The sequence below is a fragment of the Oryzias melastigma genome, linkage group LG11 (genome assembly GCF_002922805.2).
Source record: "Oryzias melastigma strain HK-1 linkage group LG11, ASM292280v2, whole genome shotgun sequence".
Taxonomy (NCBI): domain Eukaryota; kingdom Metazoa; phylum Chordata; class Actinopteri; order Beloniformes; family Adrianichthyidae; genus Oryzias; species Oryzias melastigma.
In genome coordinates this window covers 15,058,176-15,071,397 of record NC_050522.1, presented here as the reverse complement: position 1 = coordinate 15,071,397, position 13,222 = coordinate 15,058,176, and the positions used below count along the sequence as shown (strand labels likewise).

Below are 13,222 nucleotides of genomic sequence, written 5' to 3'. Positions count from 1 at the left end.
AAATATTAGATTTTTAGCATTAAAAAAACTCATATTAGAGTTATTTTATGACATTTTCTAACTATTGGCAGTCATTAAGGGTTTTCTCAACTCATGTATTCAACAAAATGGTTAAAGTGAAACCACATTTTAGAGTTTACGCTGAGTTTCTATCTAAAAAAAGCTTTAAAGACTCAAGGTCCTTAAAAAAAAAGCAACGCTAAATGGTCCTTATTAATTTTCTGCGTCATTTCAAACGACCTTTTGAAGCTTTTTATTCCCGAAATTTCAAATGCATTTTTTCCCAGAATGCCAGCATCTCACTTAGTTTAGTCAGGAAAACAACTTCCAAGTTTTGAAGTAAGTCATTTAAAGCTGTTTAAAAAGGGGGATTTAAATAATGAACAAAATCAAATAAAAAAAAAACTAAAACTAAAACAACATGTAAGTTACTGATTCATATTGAATATAGTAAATTTACAAATGCAAAATTAACAATTTTTTTGCTCAAAATATCCAAAGGATGGTTTGAATTTGAAAAAAACAGCACTTTTTGTGTTTAAACCTTTAAAACTTTTGTTAGGAGATGGGAAGAGGGGTCGGGCTTACCCGACACCCACAAAATAATGTTTGGTAATGATGACTTTGGCTAAAACCTGCATAATAATTACTAAAAGACCTCTGGGAATGCTTTGAAAATAGATCAAAAGATGATCCTAATAGGATTTTAAACATCCTAATTCTGTTGTAGAATCATTTTTCTTTCAGATTTCACAAAACACAGATGGACAGTTTTGTAAAGGATTGCTTATATTTTGGGAGTTCTTGTTTTTAATGATCATTTGGATTTTGGTTGAATTGAACTTAATTGGAAATGCAGCTTTTTAACTCTGCTAAAGCTGTGCTGCTGCAGCACATTTCTGTCACCTACCTGCTAAGGAATGTTTGTCTGCCTTGTTTATCCAGGAATCCTCAAAGAGTAAACTGAGTAAATCTGTGCTGCCAATCAGACACTTGTGGGACACCTACCATCCTGTCACATGATCAATCTTTGTCAAATTAAGACACAAACAGGTTGTGAATTTGAAAAAAAAATGTCATTAGTATTTATGTAAAACAAAAACATGAGCTAAATTGACTCTAAAAAACGTATTTATAGGTCTTTGGGGGAAATTAATTGCATGTTTTTAAGAAAATCACAGTTCTCCCTCAAAGCAACCCCCTGTAACTTTCCCAATTGTTCCCTCAAGTAGTCTTATGTTGAACTGAGTGGAATTAATCCACTAAATCTTTCCAAATAAACGTTTCTAAGCGCAAATTCCGCCTATTATTTGTGTGCTGAAAGATGTGATGATAAAGCTTTAGAACGGAGTTCATAACCACTGCTGCCACCTGCTGGCACAAGTTATTACAGCACACAGATCAAAAAAAGTTTTTAAATTACTTCTATTTATTAAAATATGTTTATTGAGGTATAAAGGGGTAATGAAAGTTATTAGATTTTAATAATCAGAGTGAAACATAAATTAAACTCCAAAATGTGTTTTTCATCTAAAATAAACATTTTAGAATGAAAGCAAAAACTAAACATGCACCGGACTCATTTTACTTTCATACTGTTTGTTGCCTAAAAATATGTTATCATCAACCAATGCAGATACCAGGACAACTCATATCTTAATAAAATGATTAAATGTACAGTTAAATTCTTGAGTGTTTAAAAAAAGACGTTTTTTGACGATGATAAATCCCTCCATCCTGAAAACTCCCTCTAGTGGTCATTTGAGGAACAGCGCTATGTGTGAGCTATGTTTAGGCCACAAACGTAAATATATCCAAAAAAATTATGAATATATATTTTCGTAAAATATGGAATCACAACTGTATATATCTATTCGACGTTTCCGCCACATTCACGGTTTAAATAGTTTGCGTTTCAGTATTCTTGACCCTCCGAGGTTTCCGTCTTCAGAGCTTCCCACGTGACCAGTCATTTGACAGGGCAAAACAAAGCAATAGATTACAAGAAAAGGCAGACATGGAGCATCAGCGGGTCGACAGGGTGGGCCTCCTGTCTCCTCTGGAGGAGTCCAGCGCGGAGATCAGCAGAGACAGCGGCGTCGTCTCCCAAAGCGCCAGCAGTCTGTCGGTGCTGAGCGACATTCTGAGCAGCGGCACCGTGTCGCAAAGCCCCAGCTTCGGAGCCGCAGCAGCCGTCCCGCCGAGCTCCAGCCCCGGGACGAGTGGAGGGGACGAGCCCGAGGAGGACGACGGAGTCCTGAGACAAGCAGCTCTCGATTACTCCTCCTATCTCAGAGCGACAGCTGGAGAGGAGGTCAGTGACGGAACCTTCGCTTTGTTTTCCAGCCTATAGTATAATCAGGGGCGCGTCTACTAAAGTGGGGAGGCCATGCCCGTCACTATATTCTCACTTGCCCCCCCTTAGATGTATTTATCCTACAGAGAATAACTAATGGATAACTAATTGTTGCCTCTATTGCATTTTACTGGAGGAAGTAGCATCAACTGTTTCACTTCCACCTTTTCCAGACTATCAATTTGTATTTAAAGCAAGCCTGATACGTTGTTTCAACCTTTTGTTTTAGAAATATATTTCAAATTTGTAGCCAGATGAACAGGAATACATTTATTGTAGCTGGCTAACCAGCACACTGCCACTCATGAGGGAAGCTTAAGTGAAGCGGCGTGACACCAAGACATCTGTAGTCAGGCTTTAAAAGACAAAGACTTTAGTGTTTGGGGATTAAATGTGCAGATTTTCAGTCAAATCTTGTTTGTGAAACTTAAACTGATGTGTTCTCTAGATCCTGTGCTTGGAGAAGAGCTTGGAAGAAATGCTCACAAGAGTGGACGAGTTTGTTGGGATGCTGGACATGGTAAAAAAATAAATAAATCAAACAAAGTTTTAACATTTTGAATGTCTTATCATTCTAATCAAATCATGTTTTTTACAGATCCGTAATGATACCTCCCAGATAGTGAATGAAAATCTACCTCAAATCCAACAGAAGTCTGACGAGATGAGACAAATTTACAGAAGAATCGACAAATTAGAGGCAAGTCATGAGTTCAGTTTCTTGTGCGCATAATATTTATTTTTAATAAAACAAAAACTATCTTGAGGTGTGAAAGACGAGATTCTTTAGATAAATAATGTGGTTAATTCACATCATTTATACTATATTATCTTAAGTCATACAAGCTTTAAAATCAAAGAAAATGTTATGTCTGTTATTATATATATATTTTTTTGTCATGTGATCAAAAAGAGTTTTATGTTCAGGGGAAAAAAATATTCCTTGACATGTTAAGTGTAGACTTCTTTATGTAAAGATTTCACTGTTTTAGTTTAGTTCATTTTTAGTGCTTTAACATAATTAGAGCCCAAATTAAGTCATTAAAAATCGTACAATTCATGGTATTCATAGAATTAATGCTGGATTGTGTGGCATGATTCTGTCAATTCACATGAAGAGCCCCAATCATTATCTCTCCTCCTCTGTGTTTGACAGTGATAGCTGATTGAGCTGGTTTTCCTGTCATTTTTTATGGCTTCATTTTTTTTTCTTTTTTTTTTCCAATTTGAAATATATATATCAATACTGAGCCGCAACAGGTCTCACAACTACATTAAGCAGCAGTCGACTCAATTTTCTCCCGTAGAAGTAGCGCGCAGTGCATGCTGGGATATATGACTACGCGAAGCATGCATTTTCATTTCGATTTGTGTGTGTGGGTGTCTGTGTGTAAAGACCCCAAAATGGCTCCTTTGACACAACGCAGAGTTTTCTAGTGGATGCATAACCCAACCCCAGCCACTAATGTAGCCTCTATTCAATATTCCTTATAATCTGGCGCTCCTTATAGTGCAGAAAATACAGTGAATTCTTGTTTCTTTTTTTCAAACAGAAAACTGATTTCTATTAGTATTTTATGAAGGAATTTGTCATTTTTATCAATGAAGTCTCTACATTTTAAACTCTATTTATGTTAAAGTTTGTTTTATTGAATAAAAAAATTGATTTTGGGTGGAAATTAAAAAAAAAAAAATCAATTTTTTTTTCAACTTGTGTAAAATTGGAGGTGGAATTGTGAATTTTTGAGTTTGGTATTCCTGGGGAACCAGAACATGTTTAAGAGTATTGACCTCTGTTTGCTCTGCTCTACCTCCAGGCCTTCGTGAAGATGGTGGGATCCAATGTCAGCGCAATGGAGGAGCAGGTGGTGCAGGCCGAGGGAGAACTAGGAACGTTACCCAGTGCTTTTAAGAAGATCTTCCGCACAGTGACTTCCCCAGGCTTTTTAAACGTAGGAGCTCATTGATGACACTTGGAATGAGGTTTTAAGACTTTGTCTTTCTTTTAAATAAGTTGTCTTCTGTGTTTTGTCTCCTCCTCCACAGAAACCAGCCAGTCCAAGACGACCAGCAGCACATCAGCACCGGGAAATCCCCAGCGTGTTCCGGACAGATGATTACTTCACATCACTGCCAGAGCAGGGACACAGCTGAGCGCTAGAACGACGCAGCGAGGCTCTTTTCAAAAGAGGCTTTCGGGCGGAAACTGTACAGACAACTTGTACTGCCAAATCACATGGTGCAGTGGCCTCAAGGAAGCAATAGTAGCCTTTATCAAAGACTTCACAGGAAGTCAGATATGAGAGGACGCTTCATTTTTGGGTGTCTTTTTTTTTTTTTTTCTGGCTGCAACAAGCACTGAACTCATTTTAAAAGTGCCTAAATGTCTGGCGTTCTGGAGGAGTCTCTGTAAAGATCTGTAGCTGCATTCATGTGTTAAAGACCTGCACGCTTTTATGACCTGCTTTCTATTTATCCTCCAACCTAGAAATATTGGTTTGGCCCGATTTATGCATTCAAGTCTTCCATTTTAAAATGTCCTTTCTAGCCTTATCTCAATGGTTGACAGCTGCCTCACTTGTTTTGGGCTACTACAGTACTTTGATAGCACCTTTTTCAAGAAAAAAAAAGACAAAGTGAGCACAGACACAAAGATTTTTATTTTTTTCAGTGGGATCTCATTGCACCCTTTCACACCAAACAGAGCAGCAATGGTACTTTAAGTATTTGCCAGAAAAGCTGGTAAACATTTCTCATTTCTATGTTAGTTTTGATTTACATTTTTTAAAATGATAATAAAAATGTATTTAAGACCTTTTTTGGTTTCATCTCTATTCTCTACTCTGTTTTCAGGCATATTTTAAAGCATTCTTTCATTGTTAGTGAGAACATTTAAACAGATACCAATAAGAGTTTTAATGTATGGGTTTAAATTGTGCCAAGTCATGACTAAATTACTACATATATATATATATATATATATATATATATATATATATATATATATATATAGATGACTCAAAGGTTCACGATTCAATTTGATAAAATATATTGATTTATTGTTAACTTCCAATTTAAAACATTTTTTTAAGGAAAATTAACCATTTTAAAACACTGGTTATTTTTTTCTTCCCTTATTCATCTTGGGGATATAGTTTGGATTACTATCTTGGATAAATACTTTTTTTTTTTTTTTGCGTTATAGTTGCTTAATTTTAATCTAATTTGTGCTCTTCTATTGAGAGTTTTTTTTTTCCTGAGTTATAATAGTCCCTTTTAAAACTGGGAGTTGGGATTAAAATCAACCAAACTTATTTTAAAAGAAAATAAAGATTTAGTTTGTATCTGTACTTTATTAATGATCAACCACATAAAAGTGAGGATTTTTATTTTATCAAATTAAACATTGTTCATATAAGCACTTCTGGTGCATTGCGTAGCTCAAAGCCTTAATTGCAAAACTAAGATTTAGAATTGTAAAATTTAAAAACATCTTAGGAGGTAATTTTTTAAATGAGTCACCCAGTCAAAAATTGCCAAAACCTTAGATGCTATGGTATTAGAAGCAAAAAATTATTTGAACTACCCATCAACCAGCTCAATGCTCTAATTTTTAAAGTTCTATAAATGGCAAAAATAACTTTTAGGAGGAAACAAGCAAAAACTAAGTACATATTTGTTATATGCTGTGAAGAAATATATATATATATGTGCTGTAAAGAAAAGCAGTGGCAGACTAAAGACAGTGGCTGCCTGCTGTCGTTCTCCCTTCCTACCAGCTGGTGGCGGTAGTGAGACCTCGTGTTTTGCTGTCAGCCGCCCGACTACCAGCAGAAGAAGACGGAAAAGGAAGCGGGAATTAGTGCAGCTTTGTCACGTTCTTTTCCACCGTTGGGGAAAAGTAAGTGAACATAATAAACAAGTCAAAGTCACTTCTATGGTCATAGCTTATAAAATAATCTTGTTTTCTAATCTATTATTAAGGTAAGTGTGGCGAAAACAACGTTAAAACGTAGATTTGAAAGACTCGAGAGAAGTGACCTCACCTCAGTCACTCGTGTTTGTCTTAAAACTACGTGTTTACTTCATAATGCGATTCTAATCCATGTATTATATAAGTTATGAGATATAAACATCGACTTGAAATTAAAATAATTTTTCTTGAAGTTTCTTTATGGAATGTCAATAAAACAATAGTTTTGAAAACTCAGATTTCTGGACGGATTTGGGCAAATATATTCTCAGTGTTTTTATTTGTTACGCCTAGTAATATTTATGTCCTTTGATATTAAGTGATTTTGACATTGCAATATTTAATACTATAGATAGAGACAACAGTAGATAGATACTTTGATTTTTAGTCCTTCATTAGCCTAAGCTAGTCCTATAATGCATCCACAGACAACTGCATTTGATGTGTTTTCAAAATAAAGCACTTGTTCCTTCTCGTTCAACTACTTATATTTCCCAAAGTAAATTAAGTTTATATTAAATTATAGTGGCAGTTTGTCTCAACTTTGGGAGGTTACAGAAGAATATGTTTGTCTTGTCATTGTTCTACTGTTTTTATTGAAGATCCTGCATTCATTATATATTATTATTGTAAGTCATATCTAGCTGTATCATAATAAAATTATTTTCTTACATTTAGAACTCTTAAAGGTTACAATTGTGACTGAAACGTTTACCTTAAAACCTAATGCATGTTAATTAATCGAAAATCACATTTTCTCTAAATCGATAGAGTAACAAAAACAATATCAACTGTGTATATTTGTTTGCAATATTATCGTTAAATTGTGAATTTCCATCAATTTTTTGTATTATTGTGAGACCTGGGTTGTTAGATTTTCATCCCTTTTTTCTTTTAGATCTCATTCTGTCTTATTTGTGTTATGGAATATACTTGTGGGCATAAGCGTCAATGATCTGATGTTCTTTTGTCTGACAGCTCTTCTCATAGCTTTTTTCTTTTTTTAAAAAAAGATTCAATCATGGCTGAGAAACAAATATGGCAAAAGATTGGGGAAGGCTTCATCCAGGAGTATTATAACCAGTTTGATAATACCAACAGGATGGAAATTGCTAACTTATATGTAAGTATATCTATACTGGCACCTGGTCATTGGGGCCCCTACTTCAAATTCAGCCTTTTTATTTTTTATTCTGTAGTCTCCTGTTGCATGTTTGACTTGGGAAGGATCTCCAGTTCAAGGCAGAGAAGCAATCGCTGCAAAACTAGTTGTAAGTATCCTTTAATAGATGTTTCACAAATAAAATAAAATAAATATTTGTCCTTTACTGCATTTCTGTCATTTTTCTCACCAAATCCATAGGGCCTCCCTTTCAAACGCATCAAACACATAATCACAGAACAAGACTTCCAACCCACAGTGGATAACTGCATTCTCATCATGGCTTTTGGACAATTACAAGTAAGCAAATCATGTTAATCTATAACACCAAACTATCTTGTTTACTTTAACATTTTAATCAGAAAAACTCAACTTATTTTGCAACAGGCGGATGAGGATCCACCCATGGCCTTCCATCAGGTTTTCATGCTGAAATTCCAGGACAATACATGGGTGTGCACAAACGACGTGTTTCGATTGGGTATTCACAACATTCCAGTGTAGTGATGGGGACTTGGTGCACTCATCAACAGAATTGGCTCTTTTTTTTTTTAATTATCCAAGTCTTTCAAGAGGAAAACCATGTTCAGTTTCTCAATGTTTATCTAGTTAAAAACATGATGGGCAAGTCAATCAAGAAATGGCATTGTATCCAACATTCCAAATCTTAACAAAATAGTACTTATTTTTTTCACAGAGTTGTTTTACTCAAATTTTGTCATTATAAAATCAGTAAAATAAAAAAAATGATACTACTAGAAAGCTTGTGTGTCTTATGTATAACTGTCTTCTGTTTCGAATTTCTTTCTATTTAATGTTCATTGGAGTTGTTCTGATTGTGGCCGCCAGGGGCGCTGTGGCGCTCAGTGGTTGATACTTCAGTTCTAATTAAAACCATAGAACCGCATAGAATAAGGTTATGGAACGGAGGAGTTAGCAGGAAAAGAAAACAAAAAATGACGCCAACCGTCAAGAAATCCTCACAGGACACGATTCATGTCAGTGTAAGTCAACTTAATTATTTCAAGCAAGACGACGTCAATTTAGTATTATTATTTTAAGTAAACATATTCGATATGTAGATCGATATGTCTCTTTAAACGTTGCCCCGTTGTTGCAGATAAACATATCCGCCCTGCATTTGTCTTACAAAAGCCATGCTAAACCGGTTTGCAGTTACTGTTTTATTTTTGCGAAGTTTAAGGTTGTTTCGTGGCAGTTTATTGACAGTATTTGACACGAAATTGCTATCTGTCTTCAAAAACAATAACATTTTATGTATTATGGCTAAAACGTCTTTAAATAAGTAGCTAAATGCACGTTCTAACGCTAAAAAAATTTTTGTATGTTTTTTAGAGGTAGTTATCTTATAAAATGTCTTTTTAAGGTGTTTATAGCACGTTTTTGTTATGTATCCTACTAGTGCGCATGCGCAGTGGTTTGTAAATAAAGGATACTCTGTAAAATAATCACACCTGACGGGGCAGATACTATATTGAACTCTTTCATTTCAGAATGGCTTTAAAGAAAGCGATACCGGCTGTCCGAATGGGTCAGAAACCGAGGACGAACCTCTGCTCCGAGAAAACCCCAGACGGTTTGTCATCTTCCCCATCCAGTACCAAGATATTTGGAAAATGTACAAACAGGCCCAGGCTTCCTTCTGGACAGTAGAGGAGGTACAAAACAGTTCTGATTTTGCATATATATATATAATACTGAAATGCTTTTTATTTTATAATAACCAAATATGTTTAATAGATTTAAAGTTTTTACTTATAACTATATCACTAACCGAGTGATTCCCATGTCCTTTGCACCTTCTTTCATTCCTCTTTCAGGTTGATTTGTCCAAGGACTTGGTGCAGTGGGATCGTTTAAAACCTGAAGAAAAGCACTTTATCTCCCATGTTTTAGCTTTTTTTGCTGCAAGCGATGGTATCGTCAACGAGAACCTGGTGAGATTGGGATGTTATCTTGTTCGAGCGAGAAAAAGAACACAATTTGGCAAGACGTGCAGCAGAGTGAAAGCATGGTTAACCAAATGTGGGTTAACTGTTTGCTGCAGGTGCAGCGGTTTAGCCAAGAGGTTCAAGTCCCTGAAGCGCGTTCCTTCTACAGCTTCCAGATCCTCATAGAGACCGTTCACTCAGAGATGTACAGTATGCTCATCAACACCTACATCAGGGATCTGAAGGAGAGGTCAGTTTAATTAAATGTTCATAAAGTATTTCAAAGCCAGGATGGTTTTGGACTAATGTTTTGTTTTTTTGCAGCTGCGATTTTCTGAACACTTTTTTTTACCCACTTTTATTCTTCACATCAGACAAATCCAAACCACTTCAGTGGTGAATTTTAGCACAGTTTACCCTGTTACACCTTTAAAAGCAAACACTTTTGCTCATGTTTTGTTTACAGTTCTTGAAGTTTGCCATTTTTTGTGTATAAAAAGTCTTTGCTACATATATTTTCCACTAATTAGAGAAAAATAACACATTATGTAAAAGTGCTACTAAAATACATTTAGAATCAAATAAAAAGCTTTTGGGGGGGGGCATTATTATAAAATATTGGATATTTTATTTATGGATTTTTATAAAATAAATTTTGTAAATACCGGTAATGCACATTTGGGAATGTAACTGCCATGATCTTGCTGTGCAGCAAGATCCAGAACTGCAAAAATGACTTCAGGTGGTAGTGAAAACCATTATATGGCATAAGTTGCTGAATCCTTTGTCGACTTTAAAAAAAATAAACTTTTTCCTCATGTCTTGCACTTGAATACATCGGAGTTAAAAGCACATGTGACTTTCTTTAGTGTCGCTATCAGTTGGTTTTTACAGCTTTATGTGCACCAGGGGGGAATACTTGGGAATACTTGCAAATTATCAAATACTTGAAGGAGTTAAGGTGTTCCATGAAAGATGTATGATGTTTAAACTCCCACTTCTATCATCTCTTGATCATGGTCTTTTAATTGTTATTTTTCCATTCTTAGCCAAAATCAGAAGTAAATTGTGGCCCACCCAGCATATATCTTTTGGTCTGGTTTTGATTCACAACAATTTGATTAAAGAAATACTTTTACTCCATACTTTTCTTCAAATATGTCTTCCATCATCAGAAAAATGCCTCAAGAACATGTCAAAAACACCATTTTCAATAGAGTAGCTCTCTAATATGTAAAATACTAGTGGAATTTGATTAATCTTGTCAGAACTACTTATCCTAAAGTATCGTAAATATTTTTTGTGTTGTAGGGACTATTTGTTCAATGCCATTCAGACCATGCCCTGCGTGAAAAGAAAAGCCGAGTGGGCGCTCGAGTGGATTAACGACAACAAATCTACGTTCGGTAAGGACTCTCAGAAATGTTTTGGGCAATGAAAACTGAACAGCTGTAGGCTGAAGGCACTTCCCTCCGTGTGAGTTGTAGTCTAACCACTTTGATTGTTAGGGGAGCGACTGGTGGCTTTTGCAGCTGTGGAGGGCATCTTCTTCTCTGGATCGTTTGCTGCCATCTTTTGGCTGAAGAAGAGAGGACTCATGCCCGGTCTAACCTTCTCCAATGAGCTGATCAGCAGGGATGAGGTCAGCAAAATGTTCCTATCAACATGAACTTTTGACTCTAGTTTTTAGAAAAAATTATTCATATTGACATTTAAAAGTAGTAAAAGGTTTTTCTTTTGTGGAATTAGGTAAATAAAGTCTAAAAATAATCCACAATAGATAAAATCTTCAAAGTGGGATTTTTTTTAAGGCTGTAAAACTCCTCACAACCCACTTTTATATAAACATTTTCACACAACTTTTACAACACAGTGTGCTGTAAAATAAATGAATTAATAAAAATGAAGCTGCAAAATTGCACTGAAATATCTGTGAAACAATGAGAAAGGTTAACTGTGATATTGAGGCCAAATTGTTCACAATTTCCTTTATTAATTGTGAAAATGTGTGGAATAAATGCATAAATCTGTAATTTCTTTTTATTAGACATTTTACTAATGGAATTTTTTATGCACCTAATGATGTGTCCAGCAAAAAAAAGTTTTTTTTAGTCTTATATAAATAATTTATTCTTTTCTCTTTTTCTATTTGTGTGGGCTTTTTTCCCTCCAGGGTTTGCACTGCAACTTTGCCTGCCTGCTGTACAGCTACCTGGTGAAAAAGCCGTCGGAGGACAGGGTCAAGGACATCATTACCAAGGCAGTTTGCATCGAGCAGGTCAGGATGAATGCTTTTTTTTATCCTGTTCACATGAATATCAAATATTAGTTTCAAATTGTGTAATTCATCAATCACTCAATACATCTGAATTTGATCAATCATCCATGATGTTGCAGGAGTTTCTCACTGAGGCCTTGCCGGTTGATCTAATTGGAATCAACTGTTGTCTCATGAAGCAGTACATTGAGTTTGTGGCTGACCGGCTGCTCACTGACCTCAACCTGGACAAGGTAATTCTAGTTACACAGTTAAAGGTTAACAAAATGAAGAAGAAACACCAATACAATTTTGCAAAAATACATTTTGAGAGTTTAAAATGTTATTTTAATCTAAAAATATATATTTCAAATAATTAAATAAAAACCTAAAGATAGCTTTCCTTCCTGATGTTTTTATTTTTCCATTTTCTGTCAAGGTTTACAGAGTTGAAAATCCGTTTGACTTCATGGAGTCAATTTCGCTTGAAGGGAAGACCAACTTCTTTGAGAAAAGAGTCGCAGAGTATCAGAGATTTGGGGTGATGCCGAGCATGATGGACGGGGAATTCACTCTGGATGCAGACTTTTGAAACTCGCATGATGCCGAAATCTCTATTTATTGCCTTTTAAATTTGATGATTTTTCTCCTTTTTGGCAAAGCGAATGTGAACAAATCTCAACTTATCCAACTGCAGAAGTCAGTGTTTTTGTTTGTTTTTTTGCAGTGACAAGATACAGTTACTTAAAGTTTTCTGGTAGTTACTGAGTCTTTTTTCCTGTGGTTTTGGCTGGGTATTATGGCAAAGCTTTGCAACCTTTTTCTAAAGCTGTTACCCCCTGGCAAAAGATTTATTACCCCAAACCTACAGAGGATGCAAAATTGAAGATTTAAGATAAATCAACAAGATGACATGTACAAATTTTTTTGTCCCGAAAAACATGTATCCAGGTGTAAATAAATACATTTATAAATATATCAATGTATTAGCACATTTATTGTTTTATTTATTTCTGAGAGTTTGGTCCATGTTAACATGAAAGTATAACATTCATTAACCTCATTGTGCAACCACCAGGAGGCACTGTGCTTCTTCTAACTCCATAAAGATGGAGCAAGTATGAAACAAAGGCAAAATAAAACATACAATAATTTTATAACTTCTACTTTTCTATTTATTATTCTTGATGGGTTTATCCTTGTATAAATAAATATATATATATATATATATATATATATATATAAATAAATGTGTTCTAAAAGTGTTGCCACATATACACATTAGAAGGGCTTTTACTTGTCCGTAATTTCCAGTTGCTAATGGGCTGAAATGGACTCTTTAGGTTAATTAAATATAATACCTTCAATAGTTTAAAAAACAAAATTCATTTTTGAAAGTTTTGTTACATAAAAGTTGTTTAACCTGCAACAAGAGTGGAAACATCTACAGAGATTCAATTCAATTCAATTCAATTTTATTTATATAGCCCAATATCACAAATTCAATTTGCCTCATTGGGCT

General features: G+C 35.0%; 3 protein-coding genes across 5 annotated transcripts; all 3 read left to right on the top strand.

Annotated features, from left to right (window-relative positions):
* Positions 1–1,948: 1,948 nt before the first annotated feature.
* Positions 1,949–5,174, top strand: bloc1s4 (biogenesis of lysosomal organelles complex-1, subunit 4, cappuccino). Its single transcript, XM_024297840.2, has 5 exons — positions 1,949–2,314; positions 2,805–2,876; positions 2,955–3,056; positions 4,174–4,308; positions 4,403–5,174. Exons 1-5 carry the CDS (start codon positions 2,018–2,020, stop codon positions 4,508–4,510), a joined length of 714 nt encoding a protein of 237 aa, XP_024153608.1. The 5' UTR covers positions 1,949–2,017; the 3' UTR covers positions 4,511–5,174.
* A 926-nt stretch (positions 5,175–6,100) lies between these two features.
* Positions 6,101–8,246, top strand: LOC112162145 (nuclear transport factor 2). 2 transcript variants are annotated; one of them, XM_024297822.2, is made up of 5 exons: positions 6,101–6,257; positions 7,343–7,452; positions 7,529–7,600; positions 7,693–7,791; positions 7,879–8,246. In XM_024297822.2, the coding sequence occupies exons 2-5, from the start codon at positions 7,351–7,353 to the stop codon at positions 7,993–7,995; spliced, it is 390 nt and encodes a 129-aa protein (XP_024153590.1). In that variant the 5' UTR covers positions 6,101–6,257; positions 7,343–7,350; the 3' UTR covers positions 7,996–8,246. The 2 variants fall into 2 exon arrangements, with proteins under 2 accessions (XP_024153590.1, XP_024153595.1); XM_024297827.2 differs by having other exon boundaries at positions 6,131–6,340.
* Positions 8,247–8,340: 94 nt separating this feature from the next.
* On the top strand, positions 8,341–12,678 carry rrm2b (ribonucleotide reductase M2 b). 2 transcript variants are annotated; one of them, XM_024297803.1, is made up of 9 exons: positions 8,341–8,495; positions 9,006–9,170; positions 9,333–9,449; positions 9,560–9,693; positions 10,755–10,849; positions 10,952–11,085; positions 11,617–11,721; positions 11,841–11,954; positions 12,140–12,678. In XM_024297803.1, exons 1-9 carry the CDS (start codon positions 8,448–8,450, stop codon positions 12,290–12,292), a joined length of 1,065 nt encoding a protein of 354 aa, XP_024153571.1. In that variant the 5' UTR covers positions 8,341–8,447; the 3' UTR covers positions 12,293–12,678. The 2 variants fall into 2 exon arrangements, with proteins under 2 accessions (XP_024153571.1, XP_024153578.1); XM_024297810.2 differs by having other exon boundaries at positions 8,357–8,489.
* The last annotated feature ends 544 nt before the right edge of the window (positions 12,679–13,222 follow it).

Bases quoted from the DNA above. Each gene is read 5' to 3' on its own strand.
- LOC112162145 (XM_024297822.2), top strand. From the start codon at position 7,351: ATGGCTGAGAAACAAATATGGCAAAAGATTGGGGAAGGCTTCATCCAG. The intron at 7,601-7,692 runs GTAAGTATCCTT...CCAAATCCATAG, and splicing joins CAATCGCTGCAAAACTAGTT to GGCCTCCCTTTCAAACGCAT. The intron at 7,792-7,878 runs GTAAGCAAATCA...ATTTTGCAACAG, and splicing joins TGGCTTTTGGACAATTACAA to GCGGATGAGGATCCACCCAT.
- bloc1s4 (XM_024297840.2), top strand. From the start codon at position 2,018: ATGGAGCATCAGCGGGTCGACAGGGTGGGCCTCCTGTCTCCTCTGGAG. The intron at 3,057-4,173 runs GCAAGTCATGAG...CTCTACCTCCAG, and splicing joins GAAGAATCGACAAATTAGAG to GCCTTCGTGAAGATGGTGGG. The intron at 4,309-4,402 runs GTAGGAGCTCAT...CCTCCTCCACAG, and splicing joins CTTCCCCAGGCTTTTTAAAC to AAACCAGCCAGTCCAAGACG.
- rrm2b (XM_024297803.1), top strand. From the start codon at position 8,448: ATGACGCCAACCGTCAAGAAATCCTCACAGGACACGATTCATGTCAGT. The intron at 9,694-10,754 runs GTCAGTTTAATT...TTTGTGTTGTAG, and splicing joins ATCAGGGATCTGAAGGAGAG to GGACTATTTGTTCAATGCCA. The intron at 11,086-11,616 runs GTCAGCAAAATG...TTTTCCCTCCAG, and splicing joins AGCTGATCAGCAGGGATGAG to GGTTTGCACTGCAACTTTGC.